Source organism: Vicia villosa, linkage group LG4, assembly GCF_029867415.1.
Source record: "Vicia villosa cultivar HV-30 ecotype Madison, WI linkage group LG4, Vvil1.0, whole genome shotgun sequence".
NCBI classification, from domain to species: domain Eukaryota; kingdom Viridiplantae; phylum Streptophyta; class Magnoliopsida; order Fabales; family Fabaceae; genus Vicia; species Vicia villosa.
The window spans coordinates 174,929,494-174,942,546 of record NC_081183.1 but is presented as its reverse complement, the minus strand read 5'-3'; the positions used below and the strand labels follow the sequence as shown (position 1 = coordinate 174,942,546).

At 35.3% G+C, this 13,053-nt stretch overlaps 1 protein-coding gene across 1 annotated transcript; it reads left to right on the top strand.

The window, feature by feature from the left end:
* Positions 1 to 10,406: 10,406 nt before the first annotated feature.
* On the top strand, positions 10,407 to 12,184 carry LOC131600361 (ethylene-responsive transcription factor CRF4-like). The gene has a single exon (XM_058872530.1). It carries the CDS (start codon positions 10,952 to 10,954, stop codon positions 12,047 to 12,049), a length of 1,098 nt encoding a protein of 365 aa, XP_058728513.1. The 5' UTR covers positions 10,407 to 10,951; the 3' UTR covers positions 12,050 to 12,184.
* Positions 12,185 to 13,053: the final 869 nt, after the last annotated feature.

Here is a 13,053-nt window from a genome sequence, read left to right as displayed (position 1 = left end):
GTGATTATGTAATGATTACATTTGGGAAATTTATGGCAAATGGTGATTCACCAATTGGAATCTTTCTTGAGCCAATTAGAGAGCTCAACACCTCAAGTCTGTCCCCTAAGATCAGAAAATATCAATGGATGGGGAGCTAGCTCGAAAACACCATCATTGCATTTTGAAGATTCCTTGAATTCCTTCATGGCCAAGAAATCAAAACCACTTCACTAAGCAAGCTCACTCTCTCAAACTACTCTAAGCTCTTTGCCTATAAATATAAGTGCTATCCTCCATATAATTCACACCAAAGCAACCACAATTCTTGCTTTCTCCTTCTTCCTTTCACTCTTAGCATTTTCAAAGGTTCTTTGGCAAAAAGACTCGGGTTCTTCAAACCATAGCTCTTCCTTTGGAACTAAGTGTTCTAACCTTTCAAGGAGGTCCATTAGAGGTGATCCAAACACCTGGAACACTTCTGTAAGTGCAAGAACACCATCTTCACTTTCAATTTGGAGCAAAGTCAGTTGGAGGTCTGTAGCACGATTCAAGAGGAGTCAAGCCAGTCCAAGCATCCAAACACGTTCCTTAGGATGTGGTGAAGCTATCCAGATGGTCGCAGCTCATCTGTAACTGCAGATTCACCAACCTCCATGTTCACTTGAAGCTCAATTTGAAGGAATCGGGTTGGACGATTCTGAGGTGTTCAAGTCATAATAAGCATTCAGTTAGCACCACTGAGTCCCCATGAAGCTTTTAGGATCACTGACACAAGCCCAGGTGTTCCTCATCATCCTCATGACCCTCACTTTCAGAGGTATTTTTCTAAACTCCAACACTCCAATTTAAGTACTCTTTGCAACATATCTCGATACCAGTTTGTTTAGCATCATCAGAGGATTAAAAACCCTCTATCATCATTCATTTATTCATCTTGTTCATCATTTAATTTTAAAATTAGGGTTTATGTGTTCTTCGTGTTTTCTGAAAAATTAGATAGTTGTAGTTAATATAAATAAATATTAGTTGCATATTTGGATTCGTGAGGAAATTCAGAGCAAAATTCATGTTTACATCATCTGATTTGGTTAAGAAACGAGAGAGTTGAAATTTCAAAATCATGGAAGCTTGAGGTTGAAGATGACAATGGTGGTGGCGCGCAAAATTCAAATCCAGGGTTAGAGTTTATTTTATTTTGAGTGGAAGTTGTTTTATAAATGACTACATCGTTATAGCCCAGTGTGAGAAGCGTGTGCCCAAGGTCTGGGGTTCGAATCCCCCTCGCCCCAGACCTTTTGATTTTATTTCTTTTTTTTGTTCTATGCACTTGAATAACATATGTATAGCATTGGAATCACCACTATGACACCAAACGCGCGTTGGCTGGTTGGTGTGTGTTTTAGGAACTGGCTTCAAGGGCGTGGGTTCAAGCCTTGGTGGAGACAAATCCTTATTTTTTTTATCACTTTTCTCACTTATTTTCTTCATAACTTCAACCAATTAATTCACCCTCCAAATTAAATCATTTTTGCTTGATTTTTCACACACTTGTTATTTGATATACTTATTTTCTAGATAATCAAAAAAATTACAAAAAAATATATTATTTTGATATATTTTAATTAGGTTAAAAGTCATATGTTTTAAGTATGTTTTTAAATACTTTAAAATATAGTTTTCACTTAATTTCAAAACATAATCACTTGTACATACTTTTGTGTTAAAACCCTAATATTTTAGGTCTTAATTAGGTGTAGGCTTTGCCTCTAGTATAATTAAGTTGGTTTTTATCAATCCTCAAAAACTGTTTTTAATCTCTGATCAAACAGACGATCCAGGTTTTTTTTCATACAACAAAACTCTGTATCTTTCATTTGTTTTTTTAACACTAAACAAATCTTGGGCCTCTAATAGAGTGTAAGTCCCAACACCTTTTTCTTTTCTTAGTTTGTTTTCAAAAACTGTATTTACAAAATCTTCTTTCTGTTTTCAAAACATTCTTCTGGTATTTGAAGGGCATTATTCCCGGTGAAACTCTTCAGATACCTATGTGACCTTTGTCCATCTTCACTTCTTCTATTTTCAAAAACCTTTAACTGTTTATAATAAATATTCAACTGTTATCAATAAACAACAAAATTGCTGGTGAGGCTTTGTACATACATCTTCAAAGGCCTCCACTCCATCCAGGATAGACTTTATAGCTTTCAATTTACAGTCTTTATTTAAATTACTGTCAAATATAAACTGTTTATATATTGTTTAGAACTACGTCTGAGTGTAAACCTTAGGATAGTTGAACTATATATATATATATATATATTATAGGAATATGGCCTAGGATTGAGAATGTCTTCCCGGTGAAGGCTCTTTCCTAATTAGAGATCTGTAGTTCAAACCCTCAAGATGAATTATTCCCGATGAAACATCTTGAAAAAGCCTTAGAACCCAAACTAGGATACATCCACCCAAGAGGAATTATTCCCGGTGAAACCTCTTACCCATTTGCTTAGAGCCAAATTAAGTTCAAAACCACATAGCTTTCTCTTGTGCTATAACAAGGACCCTCGATGACCCTCTATTAGCCTCCTCTTAGGCTTTGTACAAGGACCCACAGGCTTCTTAAAAGCATTCACAGCTTCCTCTTGAGCTTGTATACAAGGACCCATCAGGTTTCTTATAAACATAAGAACAGGTCTTTAGTCACCTTTTAGCCTATCCTGGTGAGTCTCTTCTTTTCTTTAAACCAGACTTTAAACAAGCTAAGAATGTCTCAATCTCACATTGGGTCCACCTTTTGGAATGAGAGACATGGACAGTCTCTGTCACCCTTATCTTCATTAATTTTCCTTAGCAGAGTCTAGGATTCCTTATCTGTCTATCCTCAATCAGATTCAGCCTTAATCTTGGGCTTTAAACAAGAAGTCTCAATTAGTTAATCTTTCTGCTATCATTCATAAATCCATGGAAAGGGTTAGCTTCCAAAAATCAGTCTTTTAATAGATAATTTCACCAGCTGAGTCAAAACCCCTGGAAAAGGTTAGCTTCCAAAAATTGAACTTTCAAAAGATAAATTCTCCAGCAGAATAAAACCCCTGGAAAGGGCCAGCCTTCATTCATTCTTTAAAAAAAAGGATAATCTCATAGTCTCAGTCAGTAAAAGACATATTCCTCAATAAAGAGTCAGTCTCAATTCTGGGCTTTGTACAGAACACAAAAACTTCTCAGTTTAAGTCAATCCCTAGTAGAGTTATCTCCCAGAGTCAATAAAATTATAAATCAATCAAAAGCCTCAAGCTTGGGCCTCATACAAGCCAGCTGAAATCAAACCTTTTATACAGTAGATGGATATAGCTTATCTCTATAGAGAGATCTTTCTCCTATCTCACCATATTCAAACAAACAAACATTACAATACATTTTAATTTTAATCAGTCTCCCATTTAGGATTTTGAAAGGCATGCTCTGGCAGTAAAACCCAGGCATGTGGTAACTTTCCCTAATTTGGATGAGCCTCTTTCTTTCATTCAAGACGCAGTTGACTGGTATACTTGCACATAAACAAGTAAGGTCCCCTCTTGAATGAAATGAATTCAGTTATTCTGTCACTCTTTTAATGTTTGTGGTGGAATAGTAGAAATACCTCTCTGTAAAGATGATTTCATGTCTCTTTACTGTAAACAGAGATTTAATTCAAGCTTCAACCTTGAGCTTTAAGCAAGGCACCAAAAATAATTAATTTCCCTAATTAGTTCTCCGAACTACAAAAAGCTCTGACTTCCATTAGGGATATGTAGGCATGAGGTTCACAAGGAATCTCAGCGAGCTAATAAAAAACCAAAAATAGTTTGTCTGTCTGTCTTTCTTTTAATTCAATTAAATTCCTTCTCCTAATACAAAGGAGAAACTTTCCCAATCAATAAGCAACAAACACAAACACAAACACAAACACATAGACACAAAGAAGATTCCCGTAGAGTACTACGGATATGTAGGGTGCTTAAACTCTTCCCTATGTATAACCAACCTCCCGGACTCCAGAATTTCTAGTCTAGGTGAATCCCCACACTTAGCAAACTCCTAGGGTTTATTTGAGATCTTTTTCCCCTCTCCTACTCGTAGGATAGTTAAAAAGTTCGTGTGATATCGTAGGAAGAACTGAAACAAAATTCATCCCGCCCCGGGCGCATTCTCCTTCCAAATTTCGCGTGAAGGGTCTAGCGTGCCGTCCTCCCAAGTGAAACGGGGAGGTAAAAAAAACGACACCACAAATCCCACTACTCCGATATGGTGGCACAAGGACAATACTATGGTGCCATGTTGTCCACCACTCCCTCACTGACCGTTGTGGACAAAGTATATGGAATTAAGTATTCCTATTCTACCCTCCAACAGACTTGTTTTTTAATATAAAAGGAAGACTTGGATGTTTGAAGACAACAACGAATTCTCTAGAAAACTTACGCTGAAATGCTGCTCAAATCTCTCTAATTCATTCTTTGTAAGGTTTTGTAAGCGCAAGGAACTTTGGTTTATTAACTTGAAAGTAAGGAGCTTTTGTTCATTAACTTTCTATTAACATTGTTGTGTTATTTGACTGTATTCAAACTTGTGTAATTTTCTTTCAAGAAGTAACCTTGTAAACACACTCATTGTATTTCATCTCTTAGGTTGATTGTTCCTTGAAAGACTAAGTGTTACTCAGAATTTCTCAAGAAAACATGGACGAGTAGTCTTTGTGGTTTGCAACATTGTCAGTTGGTATTTGTTGTATGTTTGATAATCAGTTCGGTTATAGTGGATTAAGTCCTTGTTTGAGAAGGCAAAATCACCTTGGCGGGTGGACTGGATTAACTTCGTTCACACTGAACCAGGATAAAAATAATTTTGTCATTTATTTTTGTTCTTGTGTTCTTTGTTTTGTCTTGGTAAGAATTTATTCTAAATCCTGAAACCCAATTCAAACCCCCCTTTCTTGTGTTTCTCACACATTCAATTGGTATCAAAGCTCTGGTTCTGGTATTGATTGTTATCAAACACTTCACCGTGTTAGATAAAGATCCATAAATTTTTGGATAAGGCCAAAGGTGCATAATGAATACAACACAATCAAAGACTTTAACACTTGAGATTTCTAAGATATACGAAGATAAGAAATCTCAAGACTATGTGCAATACAATAAAAATATATACGAAAGCTTAGCGTTTTGTTCAGTGTTATTTTCAATTCATAGTTGCTGGTTCTTCTTCCTTCAAATCTTCTACTCCTTATATAGAGGCAACAAAAGAGTCATTGGAAGATAACTTGCACAAGTGTCTTTGCTGAGAAGCAATTCCAAGATAGAGACGTTGGAAGTTGTTATACTAAAATGTTCTTCCTATGTGTAAAAACTTTGTCCACTTCGTCTTTCTTAATACTAGGTATCTACCAATATGTTGGAGCAGACTTAAGATGTCATGCCAACTTTTCTTTGAGCCTTGCACTACAGAAACCTAGTTGACATTCTCCCAGAATCTGGCTTTGACAAGATGGTTCTGCTTTAGAGATAGAGTACAGACCAGAGGCTGAGTACCTTTATCCCAAGTCTTTAGAATCCGAGCTATCAATAACATCTGCATTCTTGCAATCAGCGACATGCTGAACCACCACTCCACACCTGAAACATCTCGGAGAAGCAATATCTCATTCCCCATTAGTTTCAATCCCGCTAGTGCTGGCAAGGAGTTAGGAAAGAAAAATATGCATCGATAGTGTTTACACACATGTCGTATGCCAGGGAAATAAACAAATTCACAACCTAGGCTGAATGGATCAACCTGCTATGATACCACTATGTAACACCCTAATTATCGACTCGGCATAAAATAAGAAAATTCAATAATAAAATCAACCAATTAGAGTGTCACACATGATCCATCAATCATAAAAACCAAAACAACATAGTCTTTTGAAATACACAACGGAAAAACATATAGGTTTGACATAGAAGTATCATCAATCGCAGAATAACCAAAATTGGTTTAAAAAAAATTCAAAAAAACATGAAACATGCAATAAGAATAACAAAAGAACAGTCCGTCCCCAGTTACATATCAGAGCGACTCCAATAAAGATCCAAATGAATAAGTAACTAAGGAGGCATCAGCGCCATCGTCTACCTCAAGCATCTACTCCTTAACTTGATCGTATGTACCATAAAGGAGCACATACACCACAATAAACAAAAAGGGGGTGAGAATACACTCAAAGTATATTCGCGGTGTAAAATAAAGCAAGGGTAGCATAATCACATAATCATCAATTATACACGTTACTCGCAATCATTATCAATGACATCAAGTATTCTCAAACATCCAACAATATCATGATTATTCAATTACATAAGCAGAAATGTATACAAATGTACTCAGCACCTTGACTCTATATGCACGCGGTACCGTTATGGACATCACAAGTCCATACTCGCTCCCGATACCCTCTTCGGAACTAAAGCACACCAAAAATTGCTACTAATCTCTTTTTAGCAACGCTTCACCGTTTCCTCACTGGAATCAGCTACTCGCTCCTGACCCACTCCTATGGACCAGAGCACATCAAGTGCCACCTCAACACAACAAATATAATATAAACCTATTCAATAATATATCACCATTATTAATTTGCATATAATTTATACACATACATAATTCCCCATTAAATCATATAATAATGAATTAACTCATCACCAATCATCAATTTTTCATCGAAACATCCCAAGTAATTATACATCGTTGACACGCAAAAATAGATTAGAAAAAGTGAACCAACAGCTCAGAAAATGCCACGGACACGATGATGGGAAACCTGGGCGCATGATGACCTGCTCCTCAGCTGGGTGACAACAGTCACCCAACCCGTCATCCCTTTTTAATTCAACATGTCACCCTTGTGACAATCTGCAGTGAAATATTACTTGGAGACCATGGCGGTCTCCCTGTTCTGACGGTGGCGACTGTCAGCGGAACAAAGTACATGACAACCTAACTGTCACACTAGTGACGACCGTCACCATGAACCAAGAGGCAGAACCTTCATTTTTTTACCATGGGAGCTCGACTAAAGCTTCGATTTTGGCCTTTAAACACCTAAATCGAACAACAAACATTATTTTACATTATACTATGTTTATCGCATCATTTAGTTACAAATTATACACCAAAACTCTTAATTTATCATGAATTCAAGTTTATCATCAAAACCTCAAAACACATCAATATCAAGCATCAGTTGCAGAATTCATTCCAACAAATCATATATAAATTCTAACATATGATATAATACAAAAATCCACACCAAACATGATAATTGGCATGGATTTATGATTAACATATACAAGGTTCATAAACACAACAATGGAGGAATGAAACCTATTGGAGGGTGAGGAACCCTCTCTACCCCATTATGCAATACACCCACAAAAGAGCAATCCCCCTTACCTGAAAATATAGTAAATGCAAGCCTTATAAAAATGGTGATTTCTCAAAGGTTGTATCTTTTCTCTAATTCTCCAAAATTCCCCTAGGTTGCCTCTTTTCTCCAATTCTCCAAAATTCTACGTATTGATAAGTTTGGCTCTCCCTAAACCCTTTTTATTTTAAAAACCTAATTTAACCTTTTACTAATTACACCTTGGCCCAACTTCTTTTATAATTCTCATTACTTCTCTTATTTCCTTATAGTTTCTATTTTCTATCCAAAACCTCTATTTTCTATTTTTAAAATATTAATTCATTATTTTAAATCAACTAAAATTATACTAATCTCCAATAATTCCCATGAAATCATATAACACATAATATCACTAAAATAATTAATCGAATCACCAAATAAATAAGTAAAAGCAATTATTGACTCGATTAAAAGAATTACGAGAAACTAAATGTTACAACTCTCCCCCAATTACAAAATTTTAACCCTTGAAAATTACCTGAAGTGAACAGAGTCGGGTACGACTTCCTTATCCGACTCTCCAGCTCCCACGTTATACTTCCACCAGCAAGTCCTCCCCACACTTTCTTTACCAAAGCAGTCTCACTGCCTCTCAAGTGCTTCACTTCTCGACCCTCTATTCTCAAGGGAGTTGCCCTAATGGTCAAGTTCTCTCTAACTTGCACATCTTCCACTTGAATCACGTGAGACGGACCAGGAATGTACTTTTGCAACTAAGATACATGAAAGACATCATGAAGATTCCAAGGAAATGGAGGCAATATAACTCTGTACGCCACCTCTCATGCTCTCTAGAGGATCTAATATGGACCAATGAAGAAGGGCGTGAGTTTTTGAGATTTAAACGCTCAAATAACACCAGTTACTGGAGTAACTTTCAAAAACACATGGTCTCCCTCTTGAAACTCAAGTGTCTTCCTTCGTTTATCATGGTAACTCTTTTGTCGAATTTGCGAAGCTCTCATCTTCTCTTGGATCATCTTGACCTTCTCGGTGGTTTGCTCAGAGGCATAAACACTCAGACATTAAAAAAACTTCATGTATGAAAAACAAGACAAATAATAAACGCATAAACAATTTTCTACAAAAGTTTAAATTTATTGCACAAAAGGGTTCCACGGGATTTGCCAATTTATTTACTAGTGTTTTAAGTAAATCAAATCACAAATTTTCGTTCACTTAAAGGATTAAACACGAAAAAATTCTAAGGATATTTTGTGCAACAAGCTTTGAGAAAAAGTGTACTGCTTGAAGATTCAATGTTTGAATGTAGAGCAATTATATAAAAATTATAAGTAGTTAAATGCATGATTGTTTGACTGATAAAATAAACAAAGTAAAACAAAAATAGCAAAGCAACCTATAATGAATTTCTTTGAATAAAAAGCGAGACACAAATTCATACATTTCTCACAAATTATTTTATTTCTGTGACTTGGATGTTTGAATTCTATAGAGAATAATAATAAAAGTTAGGAACCTTTGTCATAGAGACGTACACTACTAATATACTATACACATAAATAACTGTCGCATCGATCAAATCTTCTACACTCGACACATACACTATTACGTGGGTCTTTATTCTCTGCTTTGCTTCAATGTGTCTTCAGTTCTTAAACTACTGCAATCTGTTACCAATGTTGACAACTGTCCCTTGATGTCTTGACTTCTTCTTCGAAAAAATCTTCAAGTCTTCTAACTGCTCTTGTTGAGAATCAGTTTGTTTTCTTTTAACTACTTGTAATTTTGACGTCAAAAATACGATTTAGCTACATGTATTTTTCCCTGTATATTTTTCTCATACTCTATTCATAAAATCAGCTTGAATTGAAAATCACATGATAACACAAAGTCTATACCATTTATGTAAAATTTTAAATAATTTAAAATCAGTTGAAAATTTAAACAAAAATAAGTTAATTACAAGCTTCAATTAATTGTTTTAACAACAATTAAGCATCAATTAAATCAATTTTGAGTTAAAAAAAGTTTATATTAAATATATATCTAATTTTAAACTAAATCAAGTTGGACTTATTATTTTATGTCCCACTCCATAGTACGGCATGTCTTTTGCCAAAAGAAAACAAATAAAAATAGTATAGCATGTGATAACTTATAATCTTGACTAAGTATACAAATATGTATGGCATGGCCGTGTTTTACACGAGCGTTTGTCGCGCGTAGGTCACTCCTCGATTATAGCAAACAGTAAAACAGAAACAAACCCAGAGCCTAATATAAATTATAACCCATTTGTAAATGGCGGCGTATTCTAGGTTGCCCGCCACGTTACTTTCTATCACTGCTGTAAAAAATAACTTAAATAAAAAAGCACTTTTATTTTAAATTCTGCTTATTCTGTAAAAAGTTAAAATATTCATTCTAACTTATTCTAACCGAAAAATAGGAAAGAAAAAAAAAATTAAATACTTTTTACACCGACTGATAACAAATTTATTGACCCACAGAACACACATGGATGCAACTGGCAAGCACAAAACGAACCGTTTTTATTTTCAGCCTTTTAATAGCATTAAATTTACTATATTACTCTCACAGGCAAAAAAATCAACACTATAAACCAAAAGATACTTTTAATTAGTCAAACTAATTGACTGATTAATGCTAACAACCCGAGTATCTTGCTCACGTGACTCTCCTCGGAATTCGAGATTTAACACGCACGATCATTCACGACCGTTGGATTTTGTTTTAATTTTGAATTAGTAAAAGCAATTAAAACAACTTGTCTAATTACGTAATTAATTATGCGGCGCTTCGCTTATTGATTTTATGCTATGCTTCATTACCTATTATTATCATTTAATGATAAATAATTATTTTTAATGATAAATAATTATTTTCGGCTAATTGATCCTATAAAAAAGCGATTTCGGTGTTTCGGTCTTCGCAGCAACTTAACAGGCATTTCGTTATATACACACACTCTCATTCAACTACTTTTAATACTCACACTCACACAAACAAAACACCATAGAAGAATCTTGAGATTTTCTTCCTTTTATGAAAAAAATCACAAAGGAAAAGTTATAAAGAAAGCTTGTAATAGAATCATCATCACCGTTTGAAATTAAGCTTTAATCTCTTCAGCTTTTTTGCCACTTACCTTACCATAACCATAACCATAGCCATAACATAACCACCAACAACACCCCACGCACGATGTTAAAAGCACTTTCCATAACACTTTATTCTCCTATCTCTTTCTACCAATTCCATTTCCTCACATTTTAATACTATTTATTGCTTATTTACTACCTCCCCTTTTCATTTTCACCCCTTTTAATGTCTTTTTAGTAGTAGATTTTTTCATTCCAAAACCCTCTCTCTCACTCTCACTCTTCAATCTTCACCAACAAGTTTCTCATTTATTCCTTCACTTAAATAAAATCTCTACCTATTTCTTTCCCAAAACACACTTAGTTTCAGTTTCACTCACAAAAAACACACACCATGAATCAACAACAACAACATAGTATGAATATCCTATGTAAAACCACGGTACACGAAAGTGTTACTAAGAAATACATAAAACCCAAGAGAAACATCCATGCAAGAAACAACAACAACATCAAAAACTCTATTCAAACCGAATTACCGAAAGTGATTCGCGTAATAGCAACTGATCCAGATGCTACTGATACTGATTCATCCAGTGATGAATCAGTATCACAGTTTTCCAACCCTCGGAGAATCAGAATCAAACAGTATGTCAACAAAATCGAAATCGAAACCGTCGCTTCGACGGTTTCGGCCTCGACAGTTTCCCGAAACAAGAAAAGATCATCCAGAGAACTTAAGTCTTCTCGCAGACCGGCCAAGGTACAAGCCATCACTGGAGACGAGAGAAAATTCCGAGGCGTACGGATGAGGCCGTGGGGAAAATGGGCTGCTGAGATTCGAGATCCTGCCAGCCGTGTACGGTTGTGGCTGGGAACTTTCAGCACCGCAGAAGAAGCTGCTAAGGTTTACGATGCTGCAGCTATTAAGTTTCGTGGTAAGGACGCTGTCACCAACTTTTCAATGGTTGAGGAGAATGTTGAAAAAGATGAAGTTGTTAACAGAACTACGACAATGAAGGTTGAAGAAATCAAAACCGAAATTTCCGTTTCCGGCGAAGATTCCGGCGATGAGTTTGTTAATCTTTCTTCTCCAACTTCTGTTCTCCGGTTCAGACATGATGAGATTCATGAATCAAATAAACCGGTTGAACCAGTTAATGAAGCCGAACCAGTTATTGAAGCTGAACCGGTTGGTGAATGTGAACCGAGTTTTTTTGACGAAACTGATGAGATATTCCGACAGGAAATGGAGGACGTGTTTAATTTTCCAACAACTTCTGATTACTATTACTCAAACATGTTTGAAGAAGCTCCTATGCAATTTGTTCATGAAACGACACCGGTTCTGTTTAATGAGTGTCGTTTCAGTGATCACGTGGAAATTAATAAAACGCACTCACCATCATCACCATCATCATCAGCTTTATGTGAAGGGGATGATTTTCTTGATGACATTTTGTTAGGTTTAGAGCCTCTCATTGCGCTTTGAAACAGTGAAAGTGAAAGCAGTTACTCTCACGAATCATGATATCATCACTTTTACAAGATAAAGTCGTCGTTGACTGTTGATTTTCTCAGCAGATTTTGATTCCGGTGGCAACAAAATTCCAAAAAAAAAAAGAAAGTTTATGTGTCATCAATTTTGTTAAATATATTAGTATTAATTAACTTTTTATATTTCGGTTTATTTTTATTTATCTATATTTTTATTATTTATAATAGTAGTAGTAGTAATAAGGTGTTTTTGAGAATGTAATATATATTGTTCAAATATCAATGCAAGTGTATTACAGTAAGTATGAATTTGATTCTTCTTGTTTTTTTTAATTTGGATTTTTTGTTATGTGTGTGAAATAGTGAAGGGTTGAGTCACCTCTTGCAGGCGGTGATTGCGGTTGTTACTATTTTGTGGGTGTGAATTGGAAAATCGAGGCTTCTAATTTTTTAATTTCTATGTATATTGTTTATAGTACAGTTTCTGAATTGTTTGTAGTAAGAAATTGTTGGTGATTCAGTGAACGTCGGTGAGGGTAAATTTGTGGAAGAAAATTCTACAAATATCGAAGAGAAACATGTGTGTTACTAGCATGCTGCATGTGGAAAAAAGATTTTAAAGTTAGATAGTTTTTGAGCTTTATTCGATTCTATTTTGTGAATTCTCTGGCCCAGTATACGTAGTGATATTTGGGATTTTTTTTACTAGAATAAGCCCACATGGTATAGTATATATAAACGTAAGTTAAAACCATTCCCAATAAGATGAAGTAGAATCTAGATGCCATAAAGAGTAGGAGTAACCCTTGTGAATTTTAAGGGACAATAAGGATGTATACATGTAAACAATTCTACATTCAAAGATAGTCTTAAAATGGATTAAGTTTGCCCGTGGACTTAGTGGAGCAAGCTTTTGGTATGCTAAAGAAGAGGTAAACTTGCAATTAGAGTAAGAAATAAACTCAATCCACCGAATTGCTTTGGACATTATGTTTGCGA

Bases quoted from the DNA above. Each gene is read 5' to 3' on its own strand.
- LOC131600361 (XM_058872530.1), top strand. From the start codon at position 10,952: ATGAATCAACAACAACAACATAGTATGAATATCCTATGTAAAACCACG.